At 33.9% G+C, this 24,233-nt stretch overlaps 1 protein-coding gene across 5 annotated transcripts in view; it reads right to left on the reverse strand.

Moving 5' to 3' along the window:
- LOC110028320 (folylpolyglutamate synthase-like) overlaps window positions 1–24,233 on the reverse strand; it is a 63,107-nt gene that overhangs the window by 10,277 nt on the left and 28,597 nt on the right. For all 5 annotated transcript variants that reach the window (XM_020730125.1, XM_020730123.1, XM_020730122.1 and 2 more), the window contains 9 exons: window positions 23,406–23,466; window positions 16,074–16,157; window positions 15,705–15,761; window positions 15,209–15,269; window positions 7,339–7,385; window positions 7,141–7,218; window positions 6,590–6,745; window positions 1,797–2,117; window positions 1,043–1,121 (listed from right to left, as the gene is read on the reverse strand). In XM_020730125.1, coding sequence (XP_020585784.1) covers window positions 1,043–1,121; window positions 1,797–2,117; window positions 6,590–6,745; window positions 7,141–7,218; window positions 7,339–7,385; window positions 15,209–15,269; window positions 15,705–15,761; window positions 16,074–16,157; window positions 23,406–23,466 — 944 coding nt within the window. The remainder of the gene's footprint in view (window positions 1–1,042; window positions 1,122–1,796; window positions 2,118–6,589; window positions 6,746–7,140; window positions 7,219–7,338; window positions 7,386–15,208; window positions 15,270–15,704; window positions 15,762–16,073; window positions 16,158–23,405; window positions 23,467–24,233) is intronic.

Here is a 24,233-nt window from a genome sequence, read left to right on the forward strand (position 1 = left end):
CGACGTTCTGGACGCGTCGGCGTAGTCCGTTTCGTCATCCGGGGTCGCTCGGACGACGTCGTCGACAATCGGGTCAAAACGCGTCGAAATTCAAATTTCACATAATTTCGACCCGCGATCGATCGTCCCAAGTGGTTTAATCGAGCATTCGACAAGTAGCAATGCAGGCAATGCGAATTGCGGCGATCGGACGCGCGCGGGCGTGCGAATTGTGCAGAAGGCCACCCTAAGGCTCAAAAGATCCTATAGGGATCCCTTTTGGGTTTCCTCATGTTGGTTTCACCCTTTTAAATGCTAGAAGTCGATACCACACACTTGGAACCACAAAAGAGGACGGAAATAGGTCGAATTAAAACGAGGCGGGCACCACTTCTAAGGTTCTAAGATAGTCAAAGGAGGTCCCTAAGGCTAGATCCTAAACCCTAAGAGGAAGACTAGACCTCACTAAAAATGAGGTCAACACAACTGTCAAAGCGGCTTCTAACATTTTGAACGACAAAAAATAAAATAAAATAAAGGTCAATATGAGCAGTTTAGGCCTCCTAAAAACATTATTAGTTAAGGATATTTTTTGGACATTTAATATGCTTTGCAGTGATGCTAAAAGAAAAATAAGTAATCCACAAGGGAAAAAAAAACACTAAAAAGAAAGTCCCCATCTTAGTGGCACTTTTCTTCAGATTTAACAGAAATTAACTCATCCAAATGGAACTTTTAAACAAGTGAAAATCCAGAAGGTATGGATATATAAACATAAAATTTATTGACAACTCTAACAAAATCAATTGTTTTTAAAGTCTTCATTGGCAAAACTTATTTTTTTACTATGGAAGAAAATATTTGTTATAAATTTAAAACAAAAAAAAATCGCAATTATCAAGTGAACAAAAATATACGTCTGGTTGGATCACCACATTTCCTTCTTAAAAATTCTCAATAAGAAACATTGATCAACATTCCTAAAATTTTTGTTAAAAAAGGAACAACAGTTTGTCATTATAATAGAAATCTTTAAGAGAGAGAAAACTTTCAATGTGCATACCATTTGAAGCACAAGTATTGATCAACTGAGGAAATAGCAGGTGGGGATCTCTTACTTCCATGCAGTTGAACAAAAGAATCTGTAAAAATAATTAAATGGTACCAGGAACACTCGGTCTGAGCTAGCCAAACTGGAAAAGTTGAAAGATCCCCCATATTGTAGGGTTCCATTAAAAGTTTGCTGCAATGCATTATATGAAAGTTGTGAGCAAAAGCCCAAAGCAGTCCCCTGACTAACAATAAGTGAATAATTTAGTTCCGGAGTTTTAAAGTGCTCCACTTTAGCCCCAGACTATTAAAAATTCATCCAAATTAATCCTTAGGCTAAAATTTATAGTTAAATTAACACCAACCGTTAACTTTAAAGATATTTTTGGAATAAGAATTTTAAATAAAAATTATTTAAATTTATGGATGAGATCAAATTTTCATTTCATTAAATAATGAAATATAGCCATCCCTCTTTATATAAAAAAATGAGAAATAATAAAATACTTTATTACATAATAGAAAAATAATTGATTACATACGAAAATAGAGTAATAATGAGAATAAAATTTTATTTAAAATTTTTATTCCTAAAATACCCTCAAAGTTAATGGTTGGTGTTAATTTTAACCATGAAATTCAACCTAGAGATTAATTTATATCAATTTGAAAAAGTCTAGAAGTAAACTGGAGCACCTTCAAATTAGTCACTTATTGATAGTTAGGGGACTATTTTGGGTTTTTGCTCTAAAAGATGTGCATATTACCTTCCTTGAGACTTTGTCCGCTACATTGTGACAATTCTCATTTTTCAAGTTCTTATGGAAATCAGCTTTCTCAATATAGCCATTCTCATGAGAAGAATGGACATCTCTTGTAACATTGGAAAACCATCTTGCACAAACTTCCATGCTTTCTGGACTATGAGCACCATCTAAGTAAAAGATCAGATCGCCAGAATGATTTTTATTTTCAGGCCTCTCCGAACAATAATCAAGTTCGTCATGGAAAATTTGAGCTCGTCCAGAAAGATGGGCGGTGGAAAGGCCTCTTAGAAATGGTTCTGGCAAAGTTGAATCCCAGTTTTCCTAAAGATGAAACTTTGCCGTTTAGGAAATCAAAAAGAATAACAGACCTAGTAACAAAATCCGATCAGGATTAAGAAGCATAAAATAAATCCAAATTAATATATAATCTGAATAGAAATCTATCTTAAGATTCAGATGAGCATGGATTTTGATGAGGGATCCGGATGTAAGATGATTTAGTGTTAGGGTTTACAAAATAACACTGAATATGCTGTGTACTGTGATTTCTTCACAAGAAATTGGGCATTCACAAATCAAAAATTACTAAATGATTCAATAACTTGCCTTTTTAAAAGAAAAATATTAAAACAAGAATTTGAACCCAAAAAACAATACTTATCGAACAGGACCAAAAAATTATGGAGCCATTCGAACAAATGACAAAATCAAGAAGCAATTGAGCTTCTTTACACAAATTAGAATTTCAATGCCAATGGTTTATCAAAATCAAGAGCATTAAATAAGTCAATATCAAATTATTTTAGTAAAATAGAATAAATGAACAGTAACTACCAAGTAAAATAGGTCTCATGTCGTTAAAAGATGACTTCCACCAAAATTACGTGGGCACATCATACACCTAAAGATAATAATTGAGAAAAAAAATTCATCATGTTTTATAATCAGCTAGGCTAGTAGATACTATTTGCATAGTACCAACGTAATTTAAGTTTAAACTAAATACCAAAAGATAATAATTCATTGCGCTTTCAAAGCTTAAATACAAAAGCCCATATGATAAGTAGCTTATAATACAAACCTATATGCACAAAATAGTGTTGTAGTTTATATGCATAGAAGGAAACCGCCACAAAAACTACAAAAGTCGAGATAAAAATGCATTCACCCGTCCTCCAAAGGCCACCAAAGAATAAAATTCAGAGACTATAAAAACATGTGGAGTGACTGAAAAGGGTTAGGGAACAAGTATAATTGAAAAGTGAAGAGGAAATTTAAGATTAAAACAAGTAAAAAATGTGATTGAAAATTTTTTTAACAAAATAATTTCTAATAAATGTTAATTAAGTTCTTTAGGATGTGCTCATCAGTTTTAATTCAATTCTAATAGTATTTTATTCGGACATTTGCCTAACACATATCGAACACAATATACCTTCCTAAGCAGAAGTCGGTACATTATAGTTTTTAAGAAGTCTATCGAAAGTTACAACTACGTGTATTGCCTTTCTCAGAGCAAAGAAAATGGAAACTTAAGTTGGGACTTTGTATATCAAACAAGGTGTGGAACGAAAGTCACTCAAGGTCAAAAAGAAATCAACAATAGAACTTCAAAATTGTGAGCAACATTTCTTTTCAATATATAAAATGTTTAGTTGTTTTTAAAAACACTCAAAACAATTTTTAGATGTTTTAAGCGTTTTCAAAAACAAGCTAATTTATTTTTAAAAGTAAAAAAATACAAAAAAAGCACAGAACAAACATGTTTTTAAAATAAATATAGAAAAAAAAAATGATCTCAAGCAAGCCCTCTGTAAATCAAAGCCTATATTTTGCCGTTCTTGCAAAGAAATCATAAATCATCATAAGTAATTTGTTTTTCCATAAAAAAAGTATCTTAGAAATCCACAAATAACAATGGAAACAATTTCACCATACCAAATAGCCTTTGGAACAAAATCCCAATGAACAAAATGTAAAGAATCAAAAAAATCAACTCCTAAATAAGGTGCTTCCTTATAAAATAATCTATAAATCATGGTAAATAAGTTAGTCTTTTCAGAAAATCAAGATATTTTATAAATCATCAATAGTGGATATAATTTCATCATCTAAAATAGTCTTGAAAATAAAATGTATCGGAGTGCCTAGTAGAGGATTGGATGCAGCTTCGTGAGGAAATGTGGAAAGATAGCATAAAACTATGAATTGAAATTAGATCCATGAAATAAGTTCAAATCAAAGATATCAAAAAATTGATTTATGCTAAATTTTTTTAGAATTCCAATATATAGGCATTGATTCCAATGTCCCACAAAAAATGCTTATGCATTCCTTGCATTCAACTTAAAGGTTCCAAATGGAGGCCTTTTTGAATAAGATTTATACATTAATTTTTAAAGATTTGTAATTTATAGGAATTAATTAAATGTACTAACAAATTTTAAATGATTATATCTTTTTTACATTCATTTCCTTAAATGTTTATAAGGAAAACCTTTCTAGAATTAGGCAGAAAAGGAATTTATCACCATGTTAAAATTCCATATTTCTCTTGTTCGCATTAGCATAAAGCTTGTAATTATCAAAACTAGCAATCAACATTTTGTGAATATAAAATTTCATATTTCTCTTGTTCACATCAACATAAAGCTTGTAATTATCATAGCTAGCAATCAACTTTTTGTGAATATATGCATATAAGTCGTGCATACACTAGACCTAACTTCTATAAAAAGGCTAGTAAGACCTATGGTATTAGGATTACTATCTTGTGGTATCTTAAACAGACTTATGCAAATAAACCTATTAAAGGATGAATTCATGCAAACTATGCCATAGGAAACATCAAATCCCACCCAAATGCGTGGTCTTTTATCAAGCAATATAACATATCTCCAAAGCTACTATTAACCACATTAACTTGGCTATCAGTGGTTCTATGGAAAATTTAAATTGTATTCCATTTTGAACAACTATTTTGTGTTAGCCATATAATTTAACTACTTCATGAAAATATAATTTAACAATATGAGATGACGCATTCATGATTTATTAAGTGATATGAAATATGTTGTTCTAAAAAAGTAATCTATTATTATAAAAAATAGAATCTAGTTTTCTCAGTGTTCATGATAAACCAAACATAATATTCATAATAAAATCCTCCTTAGGTATACATAAAATTGGTATAGGCATATACAATCTTGAGGTCTGTTTCTTACCTTTAATAGACTAACAAAGCATTGAGATGGTTTCTCTCTCCCAATATGTCCCCAATCACACCACAAAGCCAAACATGAAATTCAAATACCAAAAAATCTTTAATGTTGAATAAAGAATACAAAGGTCAATACCCTTAAAATAGATAATCATCTTTAATCATGCAATCTTTATTAAGCAAAGCTAAATCATTATTTAAGTTTTAATAGATCTCAATGAAATCCGTACAACTTATATATTCTTATTTTATATGAACAAGAAATTTTAACTTTAACCTATATTATATATAAAAGAACATAACCTCTGCTTGAAGTATCAATAACTTTATTTTTAAATCAGGAAAAGTGTACGGGATGCTACATATTATTGTAAAAACTTAACCCAATTTGTATGCATATGCCCTAGCTTCTCTTAAAAGCTCAAGTATTACTAAATTTGATGGCTAAATTGCAACACAATCTTGAGGTAATAGATAGTGAAACCAAAATAAAATAGCTCACATAATAACATAGAATTTCTTATCATAGTATGAATCTTTTTTTTTTAATTTCATTTAACTTTTCAATAAAGAATGTAATAAAATGTCTTTACTAATTTAACAATCCCCTAATGCCAACATCAAATGCATCACTAAACATTAAGCTAATTAAAATAAAGTCTCTTTAATTTCTAGTAAATCATGATTAACAGATTTAGTTTATTCAAATTTTACTCTTTTTCATAAACTTTTAAATTAGGATTATAATAATATTAAAATTTTCAATGAATCATGAATAAAAAATAGTGAAATCATAAAAACTTAAAATATAATATGTATTTATAGCTTTCATCCAATTGTTATTGCTTTTATCAAAATCGAAATTTAATCCATCGCTATCCATAACAAAATCGAAATCAAATCCCCTCTAGGACTGGGTTAGGAATTATATACAGCAGCTAGTTTGAGAGCTAAAAACTATGCTGCGTGCAATCGCGCACAAAGCATAAAGCCACAAACATCCTATTTTTTAGCATATAAGGTAGAGAAATCTGTAAGCATGTTAGTGAGATAAAATAGTAGCCAATAACTTAATCATTCAAATCTCAATAACAACATCATTATCACCATTATTGCCTTTAGTTTTAACCCAATCATATGGGGCCAATGTTATGAAACATCCTTCATTCATTCATGTATATAGTTTGCAAGCCAAGTTTCTACAACTTCTAACTTTATCATCGAAATTCTATCCATTTTTCCTCCGAATTCTTCCAAATTAAAAATTTTGACTCTCTTTATTGGTAAGCATCTAGTCCTCCATTATACATTTCCCAAGCAGCCTAAGTTAAATTATGCACACTTTCGCACTGTTTTACCACCATGAACAAATTCCACCAACAAAATAGCATACTAAAAATGAAAAAAAACATATCCCTAAACTTAGAAAAATGTAATTTTGTAGCTTTAACTTTATTATGCAACCAAAAAACCACCAATTAGATAGATAAGGCCATGAATGAACTCTCTTCTTAAATAACAAGTCAATAACAGATTCAAGAAGTATGAAGCAAAGCTTTTAAGGTGTACTCACATTTGGAAAGGAATCAAGACGACCAGTTCTTCTTAGCCAACACCTACAAAGAGCCACTGCAAGACCCGCATTGATGAACTGGTGATCCCCAGCCAATCCAAGATGGAGCCCTTTTAATGCTTTTGAGCCAAGTGGTGGTGCCACTTCTAATGGAATCTGCAATTCATAACAAGCATTAGTGCATGAACGGATAACTTTTAAGCTTTAATTGGATTGAAGGAAAGTGAAGGAAGTATAATCAAAATCTGATAATCAAGGAGCTGTTTTTGAATTTAAAATTTTTAATCCTTTTTTTTTCATTTAATTTTAGTTAAATTTCTAGCATCCAAACATAGCTTTAGAGATTATAAGAAAGCCACGAAAAAAATTCGAGTAGAAATAACAATTTTATTTACCATGGAAAAGAGGAAAAAAAAAACTTCTGAGGATTTTTTTTTTTGGAAAAAAAACAACCAAAGACGTTATTTCATGAAAGAATTTTGATATTCCAGATGGCGGTAAATAAAAAACCAATTAATAAAAACCACCACCATAGAGACCGATGAAGTTACCATTAATTTAGAGGCTCTGTCACAGAGAACTGACATTGCTTCAGAACATTGGGGCACTGTGAATGCAGGTACATGGGGCTTTAACATGCGGCAAATGCATGAATCCATTAAGGAAAATTCTTTAGAAAACTGATGGCTAAGTAAGATAAAACAATGACAGGTATCATTATTTGAAGCATGCGATATGTTACGATATACCTTGAAAATCCCAGCCTTCTCGAAAGAAATTTTTTCAATAGTATCTCCTGCATATAAATAAATGTGTACATCTCAGAAATACGGAGAAAATATGGGAAAAATAAAATAGAAATATATACCATAGAAGCTAACTTGAGTACAGGTTTAAAAGATGGGGAAAATAAATATCTCTTATAGATTATATTTTATTTTAAATAATTAGGAAGGCATCTAGCAATATCAACATAATAAATTTACTTTGCCATGTAATACAGAAAGCCGGATAAATAGCACATCAAAATAATGGATATTGTAGGATATAGCAGATGATTAGGTGAATCTCCAATCTCAGAAATATGGCATAGCAAATTCAGTCAATATTCAAGAAAATTTCTTTCTTTGACACCATTTTTCCCTTTTTGAAAAGAAAAGCTAATGAAAATTACAAATATTTTGTAACTCACAATTAATATTATTTTTTCTCTGTAAAAAAACATGGCATTAAGCGCTCACTAGTACTCAATCAAATCAGGATTTAGAGCATTAATTTATCAGCTAAAAATTAGGTATGGACAGACCACTAGAAATGCCAATATCATTCCCAATCAGAACAGGCTTACCTTTTCCAACTGTTAATTGGGACAAAATCCCCATGATATAACTTAGATTAAATCAAATTATCAATCAACTAAATGTTAACTTAAGATAAATGAATGCTTAAAAAAAAATAAACCAATTTCCCTTCTTTAAGCCCACAAAATATGCCTGAAGCAATAACCCTAGGCATTTGCAGCACACTATTATGGGGCTTATTTAAGTGGCATCGTTGGCTTCTAGGCTTCTTCAGTTGCAAATTTCCATGAACAAATAAATATCTATCTACATTCAATAGAAAGACCTATACAAACTTCAAAATAAGAAACATAGCAATTAAATTACTATTCCTGAATATAAAATAGCAAGGAAATATAGTATGCCTACTATGGCCTTTGAAAATTGCTAAGAATTAAATTAAAAGTTGAATCATTAGTTAACTATCAATCATCACTAGCCAACACTTTGAAATTCTCAGGACTAGCTCAAGTAAAATTAAATAAGCATAATAATAATGAAAAAATAATAATAATAACAATGTTAAACATAAATCATTTCCATAGCTAAATCAATAACATGGTAATAAGAGTTCAAAATATAATGAGAAGGCTTTAGAAGATCATAAATAAAAACGAGTGATTATGTAGGCTTTGAAAGTCAAGAAATATCTTCTAGTGCTCAAGTAGGTGCGATATTATTTTCTTCATTATCATATATTTTATTTTTTGAGGTGGAGGAAAAAAGAATAAGGAAAAAAGATTAGTTTGCACCATCCTCATTATCAATGATAATTCTTTCAAGTTAACAATTAATGTCCATTTAGGATATCACATGATTATCCTTAACATCCACATCTTTAAATTTACCAATACTATAATTTCTTCCTACCTATGATTTCTCTCTTTAATAGCATCCCTCTTTCGCAACACAGATCACTTGACCTACCACACTTTCCCACAAGATTATCCGCATAATTGCAGAATCATATTCTGCATATTACAAATTCAATACATTTGATGGATCCACCATCCACCAATGTTGTAATATCTATTAAGAAAATAGTAAATAAATGATATATATTGATATGTCACCAACAAATTTTCATTATCCGACACGAATCTCGAGGCATGGATCTCGAGATAATATTTTGAGCAGTGGATTTCAAACCTTGATAAAAACTCATCCAGAGCTCTGATTTCAACAAACATATAGTCAAACTGACCAGCTCGATGAGATAAACCTAATGATATCTAAGTTATTCTAATTTGAGTCAAAGCAAGCCGAAATCAAGTCATTAAACCATTATTGGAAGATTTACAGACACATTTGGAAGGTCAAACGGTTGTCGAATCAGACAAGTTAACAGTAGAATCGAGCGTGCGTCTCGACAAGACGAATCCAACGAGCCCAAGATAACTCAATTTTGACATCATTAAGGCATCCAGATGTCCATTAAACACCGTCTGAATGAAGGAAGCTATTCAGACCGTTCGATCAAAATGATTCATATTTCTGCATTAATTGCACTCAGAACACTATAAATAGACTCTCATCCCTCACATTAAGGGAGTTGAAGCCTAGAGATAGAGCCTAAAACCTTGAGGAGGAGCTACAACTCAGCATTACCGCCGAACGACGTAGATCACCGTCGACCGTCGTCGACCACAGCCAACCACCGTCAATTATCGTCGATAGCCGTCGACTATCACATGTCGTCGTCGACCACCGCCGATCTCCGTCGACTACTGTCGACCGTCATCGACCACCACCAACCAAACACTGTTAGTCAATGTTATAATTTGAAAAATCTAGCAGTCGTTTCTCGTCTGTGGGACAATAGCTCATCACTACGGTCCATGTGCCAACAACGACCTACGTGGTCATCAGTTCATGCAGCTTCTGACTCCAGCACCCGTTCTACGGACATCATTCATACTCGCTCGAATGATCTACGTGGTCATTAGCTCATGCAACTTCCGAGTTCGACCCTTGCAGCCTACAGATGTCATCCATAATCGCCCCTACGGCCTACGCGGTTCACAACTCCTGCCGCTCCCGACTACGGCCCTCGCAACATGTGTACATCATTCATATTCGTTACTACAGCCTATGTGGTCCACAACTCCCCAATTGATTACTACGATTTCTCTAGCTAATCAATGTTTCTGGAGTAACCATCTACAACACTCAAGACGTATTATTACCTCCACAATAATCAATAATGACCATTGTAATATGTCACTAATAACTGCAGTCAGATTATATTTATACAACTTTGTAATTTCATATTCCCTAATTTAGGTGAAGAATGAACCTATGTGCTCATCGTTTATAGTGAATTATTTCAACTGGGCTAGGTCTCGTGGTTTTTCTCCCTTTCAAGGGTTTTTCACGTAAAAGTCAAGGTGTCTCTTTTTATTTACTTCTCTTCTTTTATCTGTGTGTGTTGAATTCTCATGCAACGCTAAGACGATAATCCATTACTCTACTGCCACAAATTTTCCATCACGCATGATATATATATATATATATGAGGGTGATATTTGAGAATATTGCTCCCCATATGTGCTATCCGTCCCCGTAGGGATCGAACACGAGTCAGAGGCGTCTTACGACTGATAACGCAGCTGCATACCAATTTTTGGCACCCATGGGAGCATATATATATATATATATATATATATATATTGATTCAAAGTAATAACCGTCGAAGGGGGGCTTCTCTCAATCTTTCCATTTGTAGTCTTTAGAGAATGAGAAGGGCCGTGAGAGATTGAGAGGCAGCGAGCGAGAGAATAAGGTGAGGTCTTTATGTGTCGAGTGCGAGCAGGAGAAGAAGAGATAGAGAGTGAGAAAAAAGAATAAGATAGGGAAAGTGTCTGCGTGCATGGGAGGCGATGTCGTGTCCCAGCCAAAGGAAGAAGTCGACGTCGTTGCTTGCCGTGAGTTTGCTCGGGATTGTCAAAGCTGGTGTTGTGTTGTTTTGTCGTGCATGAAGGAAGAGAGTGGCTCACTGTGCAAGTTGAAGCCAAGCCATGGTCGAAGGAAAAGGAACTAAAAGGAAGGTGTGCGACTCTGTCAAGAGAAAGAAGAGAAGGCGAGGGCGACTCCGTGCGTGAAGTGGAGAGCCGGCCTCGACAAATCCTAATAGAACGCCTCTGGTGCAGGTGTTGCTGAAAGAAGGAGGACGCCACTTGTGCAAAAAAGAAGAGAAGGGAAATTGTGGCTCTTGTGCGAGAAGAGGACTTCGTGGGAAGGACACCGACCTAAGAAATTTTAGGTAAGTTAGAGTTTAATATATTTTAAATAATGAATTTTAAATAATATATATGTGTGTATGTGTGTTTATTTATTTAAGATTAATAGAAAGTCAAATTAAATCAAAACTCAAAATATAGAAATTTCAGCTTGGAAGGAGAAGTTAGTGAAGTGTATGAGCTATGGGAGGAGGGATATTGATCCAAACAACTTTTAATAAGATAAGAATTTGGATTTTTTACTTATATGAGGTGTTTTGTTTAATTAATTAAGATGTTATTAGGTAGATATTAACATAATAAATGTAAATCAGTGATTAAAGGTTCAACGAGTGTTAATTACAGAATTGAAATGAGGAATTCAAGGAAAAGAGAAAGATAATCAGGCTTCAAGTGACTAATTATTTTCTTATTTGCATTAGATTGCTGATTTATTTAGAAGTTGCATTTCAAATTGATCAAAGTGAAATTGAAATATGATTTTAAAAATAAATATTTCATTTATATTTTGCATTTTGAATGTTTGAAAGATGTAAAGCAAATGGGAGGAAAATAATTGACATATGAAAGTACATTTAAAAAATTTTAAATTGAAATGAAATGATAAAGGCTTAATTCAATCAAGATTTACCCCCAGATGGTATTGAAAGAGAATGCGATGCATGTAACTTCGAGTGCAAAATCTTAAGGGTACCCACGGGTACAATTTTGAGGATAACATTCGGGCATGATGATAATCCTAATATAATTTCTTAAAAAAGTTAAAAATGAAAAAATGCTTAAATTGAAATGGAAAAGATTAAATTTAAAATGAAAGCTTATATTTTGATTAAGTTATGAACTATATTTCTTTTAGTCATTCATGCATAGCATTTGCATATGAATGTAATGCATAATAAGATTGTATTTGCACACTAAGTTGTACTGTTTTTTTCAAAAAAAAAAAAAAGTAGTTTGATATGTTTGACGAGAGAGATTTAGTTTATAGGAGTATGATTTTTGTTAATGAGTATTATGATTGTAGTTTCTTTATACTGTTTTTCTTTTGGGCAGTGGTATCCTGTTATATTTGAGAAGTTGCATACAAACTATCTTATTATTTCTGAATGTTTTGATTTCTATGAAGTATATTTTATGATTTCTTAGTGACCCATTTATATATATTAAAATTTTTGAAAATCTATGAAAATTAAATTAAATGTTAATACCATCCAACCACAATTCTTGATTTGGTGGTATTCTAAGCTATTAAGTCGGATCATGACAAATACTCTAATAATTGTAAACGAATGCTTTCACGATATAGTCCATCGTCTTGTCATTTGGTCAAAGTTTCATGCTATTAGACATGAGATCCAACAATTCTTTTGTGAAATGGCAAAAGTTGGATGTGGGCATAAAGATGGGGTAATAATTAGTGAGTGGTTGCTCTTTGTCAATTGTATCGGTGCATTAGATTGTAAAGAGATTGTAGCTTACTTTTAAAGCCGACGATTTAGATTCCAAGGTCCTAGCCCACCCCTACGCAGTGGTGCTACAAAATGCTTCATATGAGAAAATTCCCTCTCATATGAGAAAATTCAATGCCCAACCTTTGTTAATTCTTTCAATCACAATTGAAAAGATTAATGTTGCCATGAAAAAAGTACTTGGTGCAATAAACTTCTAAAAAAAGAAGCTATTAAAATTACGTTGGTAACTTGTGCAAAAAAAAAAAAAAGGATAATGCAAAAAGGGCATAGATATGTTCTTGTAATGCATGAAAATAAGTCACAAAACAGAAGGATGGATTTTCTTAGTAAATAGTGTTGTAGATATCAAATACCATGATTGGAAGCTCGATTAAAATCAATTCAACACTATGAAAATTGGTCCATATAGCTGTCTCTTCCATCTTCAAGGGTGTGAAAATGTGTGGGAGAGGGTTTGTTAGGCATAGCCTAAGCTAAAATTATATCCTAGCATTCAATTCACCCAACAAAATGAAACGGATCATTGTACAATCATTTTAGCCAAAAAGATTGCATTTACATTACAATGGTTTTGTGAAGAAAATGTCTAAAAAGAATTTTCTACAATCTAAACTCTTAAACAAACAAAATTAAAAAAAAAAAATACTTTTATTTATTTTACTTTAAATTAACAACAACCATCTAAAAACAGGCATATGCTTCAAACAATATAGGTGGTCAGATGCTAAGAGATAATGTGCCAATCTCACATATACTCAAAAAGAAAGGGTGAATCTGTTTGATCTTCATATAGTGGATTTTATAGTTAATGGTAAGTGAAACTTATTAGGAAGAGATTTGGATCCATGGCTTTATTGGAGTCACTCTTCCCGTGATCAAATAGAAGAGAACCCTTAATTAGACTGGATTCCCGCTTCTTTGTACTTAACATCTCCAATTTTTCCTTAGACCAAAAGCAGAGGATTAAAGTGAGGAGAAACACGGACAAGCACTTGAAAAATAATGTAAATCTAATATGTGATTGATTAGTAGCACATAATTATTCATCCATTTGGCGCTCACAAATCAATTTTTTTAAATATATGTAGGAGATGAAGCTAATAGGTAATTTATTAGTTCTTACTAAGTAATTAAGTTACCAGACACCTAATTTGATGATTAATCAAACTGATTAACCTTATCAAACAAGGCAGTAAAGAGAAGAGAGGCCATGGGAGAGGCTACCTCTTTCTTGAGATGGATGGGTTGGTTTGATGACATATCTTCCTTAATTATGTGGCATCTTTGTTATTTATTTCTTCTTTTTCATAAAGCCTATGGCAGACAGACCAGCCAGGATCTCTACATCTGAAGGCAACTCTATGGGAGGCATAGGCTCTATAGCGACTGAAGGCCCTGTAATAAAATGAGTAAAAGAAATCTTTCTCCTTGAGGGCTTCCGCTTCGTCTTTCTCAATCTGAACTTCTCTTCTTTTTCTCGGACCTCTCGTCTTTTATATGTTTGCCAAATAGAACAGCCATCAGATTCATCCTCAGAATGATTATCTTCTCAACTGAAGCATCCTCCATTCTTCACAAGTAAAAACAACGAAAAGAGAAGAGAAAAGGGAGAGCAATTATTCAACACAAAAGAAAAATAAGAGCCATTTATCCTCTATTTATAGAGGATAAACAGAGGACCCAGAAAGCGACAAAGTCAACATATCTCAATGTCATAAATGAAATGGTCATATTTAAATGCATTTAATGGTAATTTAGTAAAGGTATTACTCTTTTTTTTTTTCACAATTCACTATCAAAAAGACAAAAGAATTAGGAAACTAAATATGTACAGTAAGAATTTTCTGGATTGAGCCCAAGATAGAAGATCACACCTAAAATATGGCTCAAATCCAAACCTATTTAGAATATTCCAAGGTTACTCACTAAGGGATAGGAGGCAAGACAACTTCTACAAAATTAGTTATCTTCAACATGTTGATTCAGTACATCAATTCTGTCAGATAACTAAGCCAATCAATTTGGTCGATTAATTCATCAAGCCAATTCAACCAACTGATTCGACAAATGAACTCAGCTCGTCAATGCGGCTAATTGGTTATGCTAGTTAAATCAGCAGACCAGTCCGGTCAATCACTTTGACCAACCAACATTGCAGATCAATCGTTCCATTCGGCAATGCGCCCAATTCTCAAAATTTTATTCGTCTTTTCCTATATGTTTCCTACTTTTCTTCATTCTTTACAAGTGACTTCCTAGGTAGTGTGAGTCCAAAACATTTCACGATCCAACATTGAAACTAAAAACACAATTATCTCTTTTATCAAATTAAAAAAGTTTTTTTTATGAATGAAATCCACATAAAATTAATAAGATCGCAACATCATCAGCTAGAAATTAGAAAAAATGAACTAACATTTCCAAGTTAATAAGAACTAAATACATGATGAGCTAATATTAAGTTATGAGACCAAAATTTTCAAATATCAAAATGAGAAGATAGAAATTCCTAAAAAAACAAGAAACTTTTTTCATAAAAATTCAATGAACGTTGAGTGGTTGGATTACCTAAGATCTCCATATGATCCATCCCCAGTGAGGTAATGCCAGTAACAACAGGCTCTTTAACCTGTTTTTTTATTTTTTTTAAATCATCCAATTGCAACATGATTTGAAGAAAAAAAGGTATCAATGAGCTGGATTTTCAAGAAAATAACTTTCTTGGAACATATAAAAAAATTATCAACAAATTGTTTCTACGCCACTGGATGCTGATAAATTCAGCTAAAAGGCCCCGAACATTAAATCATTGACGGGTAAAATCTGCTCTTAACATCTAGTAAACAAAGGTCGTCGAAAGTTTAGCAGACCTGGTTCCACTTCACTCTTTAATTGTTCAATTTCGTTTAAAGATAAGAGACAGTTTGAACCAATCTCATTTACCACTGGCCTTTGCAGCCCACAATCACAAGTAAAATAAATAAATAAATAAAAAGGAAAGTATTCCAAAAGTAACACAAAAAATGCAATATAAACCTAAAAGAAATCACTACAAAAAAATTACCACATTAGTTGAGTCAAACCTCCCACCTAGCCCAACTTCAAGAATTGCAACATCAACCTGTAACGAACAGTTCTTTACCGGTTAAACGCCCATAATAACTAAATAATTAGTAAGACCTCTACATATTCATAATAACTAAATAATTAGCAAGACCTCTACATATTCCAAGTTAAAAAGCTACATTTGTTTTGTTGAAAGTAGTTACCAGCAAAAGGTAAACAAAACTTATATGAAAAATTGGCAGAAATAAATGTGCTTCATACGGCGTAGCAATGCACCAAGTTCAAAAATAACAGATATAACATAGCTGCATACAATTGATTCTCTATAATTTAGGAAAATGAATATAGAAAGGCTTAAATATACCACCTTTTCAGATAAGAATATCTTAAGTGCCAAGAGAGTAAGGAACTGAAACAGCGTAGGCATTGGCAGATCGTTTACAGATTTTGCCTGCAGGAAGGAAAATAGAATTTGAATGTACTGATTTTTGTTCCAGAATCTACTATTCAGAAATTCTTAGGTCCTGAAAAATTGAGATCACTTGTATATGAGTACAATACTGAAAAGGATAAGGAAGAAGCCTTTTTAAACTACCATAGGATTGAAAACAATGGGACTAGAGCGCTTGATAGATGCTAACTAATCCTTAGAGTTGGCATGAAACACGGTAAAAATTCAATTAGGGTTTTTAGGGTTTAGTTCTAGAATTTATGAAGCATTGTAATAATCCAGAACCGCGCCGCTTATTTACATGGGCCATTTTAGTTCTGGAGTTTATGAATATACAAAATTAGTCCTCACATTATTTTAATAGAAGTAAAAATAGTTCTCACTATGGACTATTTCAACTCATATTAAAAGTCTAAGGACTAAATTGACACGTTTTATGAACTATGGGACTAAAATGACAAGCTACAAAAAGTGAAAGGATATTTTAACATTTTTATCAATAATAAATAGTTGTTTTATGCTGGTAAGTTATAATCAGCATAAGTTCCAACAGAATATAATAGAGAAAAACTGGAGCACACAAATTTATTTAAATGAACAAACAAATGAAGGTAGGACATTTCTCTGGCTGCTAAGATATTTGAATGATAGGACAAAAATTGGAAGCCAAAATTCGAAGGGGTGATTCACCGACAAAAAAATTTGCAGTCTAGTTGTTGTCAGATCCCAAGAATACCATGAGCTTTGCATCCGGAACACATGTACACCGCAAGCCACCCTCACGATGAAAATATTTTGCATTTGGGTTATAACAATTTTAATTGCAAAGTTACTCAATGCAAAATAGGTGGCCATTCTTTAAACCTGCTTCCTTTACAAGCAAGTCTAGCTGTCAAAAATCTTTCTTTTGGGATTTAACATTTTGCTTATGAAGAAAAAATCCCACTATCACACCATTGAAACATGGGAATAAGCGTCCTTTACAACCAGTTCTTATCCAACCCTGTCACCTATTTCCTAACACAATTTTCTTTTTCTAATTTTGGGGCAATTACATACATAGCACTTGAAACATTACTATTTACAAAACTAGCAATTGTCCAAGGTTCAGTGAATTGAAAGCTAATCTCAATGACAAAACTTTATTTCAATAAGAATGTAATGTAAAAAACAAAAAATGCCACGTATACTTGCCACTTTAATATTACAAAAGCGCTGCCAAAATCTCATAATCCACGAAAACTACGAAAAGTATTTCTCACATTATGATGAAAGAATGTTAAGGAATAGAATTCTAAAAGAAATATGAGAAAACAGTTAACACTTGGCTGAACAAATTAATAAACAGTAAAAGTTTTTTTGTTTGTATATAAATATTAAATGGTGATAGTTACAGTGTGGAATAAGTATAAAAATTTGTTGAGATTGGAATAGACCAGCTTAATTTTATTGATAGAAGAGAGCGGTACTTAACCCAGTTACAATAGGCACAACAAAGAATAGAAATAAAATAGAATAAAATAAATAGGAAAAGAATAAAACAAAAAGAAAATACATAATGAGGGAATTAAAGCTACTCGGAAAGAAATAATAAGTAATAACGACTATTAATCATGTTTAACTTGGATTTGAAGTCATCGAATTAAGGTCAAAGAAGATTCTTCGTGAAGATATCTGCTAGTTGACCACTAGAGAGTATAAAAGGCACACAAATTTTCCCATACTCAATCTTTTCCATAATGAAGTGTCTTTAAATCTCCACATGTTTGGTACGATCATGCTGAACTGGACTGTGAACAATGTTGATCACGATCTTATTATCATAGAATAATTGGAGCGACGTGGAGGTTGGCATATGAAGTTCACGGAACAACTACTCCGAGCAACCACAAAATGTTTTTTGTTTTTTCCATGTGACCAAATTTTCTCATACAAATTAGCAATACCTCGAGGTGAAACGTCAATCATGAACAGACCCGACCTAATCAACATTTATATAAACAACAATAGACCAAGACGTGTGACGAGAGAAAAGCAAACCTGAGCCTATTATACCTATTAAATAGTAGAGAATCTGGTGGATAAATTGGAGATGATGCTCATAGGGGTCGTACATGAATTGACTCACTATACCAATTATGTGGCATATGTTAGGGCGAGTATGGGCGAAGTAGATGACTTTTCCCAGAAGGTATTGGTAGTGAACCTTGTTGACAGGCACAATATTGAGAATAACAGAAAATTTTTCATTGGGATCCATAAGGACAGCCGTCGGTTTACATAGAAGAAGGTTGTTATTTTTCAAAAAGTCAATCACGTATTTGTACTGAGATACACAAAATACCCAGAGATAATCAAGTCACATCCATGCCTAAGAAGTACCAGAGTGATTTCAAATATTTGATTTCAAAAGATTTAGCAAGAATGTCTTTCAAGGACTACAGTGCTGGGAAATCATTACCTATAAGAACAATATCGTCAACATAGACAATAAGGATAGCTAGCTGGTCATTGGAGGAATGTCGGGAGAAGAGAGTGAGATTCGATTGAGCCTGAGTAAAACCATGACCCATAACCACCTTTTTGAACTTGCCAAACCAGGCCCTTGAGGACTGCATTAGCCCATATAGAGATTTTCGCATTTTGCACACTTGCCCTTTGGAGACAGTAGAGTCAAAGCCAGGAGGAAGAGACATATATATCGCTTATGTAAGCTCTCAATTCAAGAATACATTCTTGAGATCTGCATTAGCCCATATAGAGATTTTCGCATTTTGCACACTTGCCCTTTGGAGACAGTAGAGTCAAAGCCAGGAGGAAGAGACATATATATCGCTTATGTAAGCTCTCAATTCAAGAATACATTCTTGACATCTAGCTGAAATAAAGACCAATCCAGATTCACTGCAATGGACAACAAGACCCGAATAGTGTTTAACTTAGTCATTGGAGCAAATGTCTCCACATAGTAAACTTTGTAGGTCTGTGAGTACCTTTCGACAACTAATCATGTGTTGTTGCATTCAAAGGATTTATCAAAGTTGAACTTGTTGCTGAAAATCTATTGACACCCCACAGTTTTCTTACCCTGTCAAAGATCAACAACATCCCATGTATAGTTTCGCTAAAGAGCATTCATCTCCTCCATTACTGCTATTTTCTAGGCTGGATCAGCAAGAATAACCTCAATATTACCTGAGATCTGATGGTTTGTCAGGGTAGTGGCAAATTCTCTGTAAATCGGTGATAAGCTGCAAAAAAGACATTTTGTCATAAAATAAAGGGAGCATGTCTAATTGCATACCTTACATGGAGAACACACCTCACTTGGAGGATGTAGCCCGGAGTAGAGTCAAGGTCCTGTAAGAAGGTAGTGTGTTTCAGAGTATGAGCATTGCAACAGGTGTGCCGAGTATAGACACGGATAGTGGGAGGAGGAGATGGTGCATTCACCGGATCAGGGAACTCACCGGATGGTGCACTCACCAGGACATGAGACTCTTCAGTAGTGGGAACAAGGGGGGGGGGGGGGGGCACCCAATAAGGGATAGTGTCTGAGAAACCAAGCTTCCCCTCATTTGGGGTCGAGCTAGGAAAATAGAGAACACTTTCAAAGAATGAGACATCAATACTCACATAAAGTTTGATAATCAAGGCACCGATACCCTTTTTGAGTGGCGGAGTATTCAAGGAAGATACATTTTATAGATATGGGATCAAGTTTGCTCCGATTGGGAGCAGTGTTCCGAATAAAGGCATTGCACCCAAAAATCTTAAGGTCTAATGTGGAGAGGTCCGATTGGCAGGAAGCACGACATCAAAACGGCTAAAAGAGTTTGAAACTTGTGAATTTTAGAGCGGACTCTATTTATGAGATAGGTGGCAGTGAGAATGACATCATTCCAAAAACGTTTTTGGGCATTGAATTGAAACATAATGGAGCGAGCAACATCTAGGAGATGAAGATTTTTCTCTCAGGTATCCCATTTTGTTGAGTAGTGTTTGTACAAGAGCTATAGTGAAGAATGTCCTTACTCACCAAAGATTCACTTAAATAAGAGTAGAAAAATTCATAACTATTGTCGACCCAAAGGACTTAAATATGAGTTTTAAATTGAGTTAAAACGAATGCGTAGAAGTTTGGGAAGGTGACTGCCACTTCAGATTTATCTTTTAAAATGTAGACTACATCATCTGAGTGTGGTCATCAAAATTAGGAACCACTTTTTATTGGTGTAGCATAGAGTGCAAGAAAGCTCCCATAGGTCACCGTGAATGAGTGAGAAAGAAGCAGGAGTGTAAGTATGGGATGGGTAATGGACCCGATGATATTTGACTAACTGACATGTCTCACAATTAAAATTAAAAAAAAATTATTAGAAAACATCAAAGATTATAATCTTTTTAAATATTGAAAACTAGTATGACTTTAACGATATTGTAATAACATAATGAGATGTTCAATAACTAGAGATAAACTACAACTCCTACGAGGTGTGTCAGTATTTTTTGTTCTCTTCTCTTGGAAGTAGTAGAATTCATTTATCCTCTTAGCAGTTTTAATCATTCTCCCCGAACGACGATTCTGAAAAACACGCTTCGTCAACTTGCTGACAGAAAACAAGTTACATTATAACTGGGAAACATGTAAAAAAGACTCCAGCGTTAGACGATTGTTAGTACAATCGACAATTTACTAGCAATAAAACTATAAAAACCATTAGCAATTCTGACTGTATCTTTTTCAGAGCAAGGATAATAAGTTGAGAAAGCTTGTGAACATCCAATCATGTGATCTACGGCTCCGGAATCAATAATCCACGGACTAGAGGAATAAACTATGAGAGCTATCAGAAGAGTATCTTGTCAAATGTGGGAGGTCGACGGACCCGAAGAAACTTATTGGCTCCAAGAAGCTTTATCAATTGCTCCATCCAACTTTTCAATGATTCAAAGGATTATGGGATATTCCTGGTAGGAGTTGGTTGAGTCGTGCCTTGTTCGGCTGTCGCCGTGAGTCCCTTAGCAGCAGAGGATTTGGTTGAAAATTTGCATGTCGACTTACCGTGAAGTTTCCAACACTTTTCTCGAGTGTGGTTGGCTTGTGACAGTAATCACAAGTTGAGTGACTGGTTCATTGTGGCATGGACAGGGGATAAGCATTCATTGAGATCAAAACGGATGGCTCAGTTGAAGGTGTAAAATGTCGAGCATGACAAGTCTCCTACTTTTTTTCCCAACGAATCTCGATAAAAGCAACTCGAACGAAAGAAAGAGGAACCCGATCAAGAATACGACCCCAGACTTCGTCAAGTTCTTTGTTAAGACCAATAAGGAATTGAAACATACGATCTTCTGGAAGAGGGACAAGTCGGTCGGAGAATCCCAATTGTAGTCGTAGTACATGTCACATTCCATCCATAATGCAACTATGTCATTATAGTATTAGGTCACTGTCTTGGACCCCCTGTTTTGCCTTCCAGAACTTTCTGAGAAGACTCATAGAGTTGGTCAGAACTTCTAACATCTGAGTAGATAATGCGGACAGCCGTCCAAGGAACACTAGCTGAAGGGAAGAACATGTACGAGCAACCAATTGAAGTCTTCATGACATGATCATGGAGTTCTCCACTTCCCAAGCTCCATATGTCGGGTCAATCTTTGGAGGCTCACGAATCATACCTGTGAGGTGATCAAACTTCAAAGACACCACTTTGGGACAATTATAGGAAGTTACGACAGTTCAACTCATGAGTTGTGATCAAGAATTTATGTTGGCTTCCGATCTGCAAGGGAGCGGAGGTTTGAGTCGATCCTCCAGTGGAGTCAAAAATGCCTTCTGATGAAGATTCATTGAAAAAATCAATCATAATTCCGACTGAGCCAAAGGATATGTTATTGTGAATTTGAGTCATCGATGAATTTTGGAAGAATCACGACAAACATGCATAACTTGCAAAAATTGCAGATAGAAGGACAACTCCGAGGATACTTTCTGCAAAACAGTGGCACGATTGGTTGAAACAAGAGGAATCTGGAGGCAACAAAAGTCTTCTGGCAAACTACAATAGAAGGAATCCGACGGTAGATCTGTTTGCTAGACCCTGAAGGAAAAGCGGCAGAATCTTCCAGACAGGAATTTGGGGGTAGGTCTTCTGTTCGTTGGACCCTGAAGGAAGAGCAGCAGACCCCTGAATCTTATGTTCGGCGGACCTAGTAGGGGAGGCTGTCGGCTAGGAGGAGGTGGTGGTTGCTAAAACCGATAGAGAATGTCGGGGACTGTTGGATCAAAGTTTAGGCTCTGATATCATGTTTAGATTGAAATATACCAGCTTAATTTTATTGAAGGAGGGTATTTAACTCAATTACAATAGACACAACAAAGGAAAGACATAAAATAGAATAAAATAAATAGAAAATGAATAAAACAGAATAAAACAAAATGAAAATACATAATGAGGAAATTAAATCTAAAAGGAAAAAAATAATAACTAATAACAGCTAGGGATTTGATTGTCGTTATAAATCTAATAGAATTATTAATCAATTCAGAAAATTTTCAAGATAGACTAGCCCCTCCAGAAAAAGCTTAGCAACTTTATAATATTGACTTTGTATGTCTGTATCATTTGCCATGTGATGAAAAATCGCTTTGGAAAGAGAAAAGTGTCAACATAGTCCCCTTACTCTTTGCAAATAGTCATTTTACTCCCAAAGACTATAAAAGTGTCAATTTAGTCTCCAAACACTTTTAATATAGGCATAAATTGTTCACGCGGAGGATTATTTCAGGCTAATTTAAAAAGTACAGGACAAATTTGACACTTCTATAAACTCTGGAACTAAAATGCCCCCATGTAAACAGTTAAGGGAATATTTTGGTATGTTACTCCATTCTGAAATGAAATGAGAAGAAATAGTAAAGCAGAATGATAACTTGTACATGATACCTAGTAGCACTGATGCGTGATTATATAAATTAGTATACTGTAAAATTAAAAAACTTGCACTTTAGCAAAAGTAAACACATCCAGACTTTCTCATGAATAAGCAATTGTCTATAACATTTGAAATTATTTTCACGTACAAGTTAATAATGATTTATTATGTCTCAAATGCTTCCTGGTACCAAGCACTTTTATTGACATATAGCAAAAAACTAATGGCTGGATTATCACTAATATATCAGAACTAATTGGATTGAAAAACAAATAAATCATCTGCAAGAACGAGAATTTCAAGGTTGACCTTTAATTGGTGCCAGCATTCCCAGAAATGCAAAAGAAATTTTTTTCTTGAGATATCAGACCTGATAGTTGTACAGAAAGTCATCTGATTAAAAAAGGGTAAAAAATACCAAGCAGAGCACATGTTTCAGTTTGATAGATGCTGAAAAATCATGAATATTATGTATAGCATGCCACCATAAACACTTTCTCTAACAAACATTTCCAAAACTATTTTCTACGATTTAGATCATCTACCTATTATGCAATAGATTCCAATATCAAGAGAAAATGCAGCCAAAAGACATGCAATAGATGTAATATTCAAAGAGCATTTATCTTGATCAGTTGGATTAAATGAAATGTGAAAAGTATTTAGCTCCTAAAAAGATGATGCTTTTAACAAACTAATCCTAGTAAGCTGAAGATCTGCATAAATTTATTATACATTTCTACACAAGGCCAACCTTAATATCACTATATTGTGTAAAGATTTGCAATTCATTCCCCATCAAAACTTATTAAAACTAAGGAAAATTTACATACATACACTCAATTCTTATCCATTAACATACTGTTGACCTCAATTTTCGTGAGGTCTAGTATTTCTCGTAGGAATTAGGATCTAGCCTTAGGGGTCTTCCTGCGACTATCTTAGAACCTTAGAAGTGGTGCCCGCCTCGTTTTAGTTCGACCTATTTCCGTCCTCTTTTAGAGTTTCGCGTGTGCGGTATCGACTTCTAACACTTAGAAGGATGAAACCGACATGAGGAAACCCAAAATGGATTCCTATAGGACCTTTCCGAGCTTTAGGTTGACCTTCTGCACAATTCGCACTCCTGCGCGCACC

Source organism: Phalaenopsis equestris, unplaced genomic scaffold, assembly GCF_001263595.1.
Source record: "Phalaenopsis equestris unplaced genomic scaffold, ASM126359v1 Scaffold000511, whole genome shotgun sequence".
NCBI classification, from domain to species: Eukaryota; Viridiplantae; Streptophyta; class Magnoliopsida; order Asparagales; family Orchidaceae; genus Phalaenopsis; species Phalaenopsis equestris.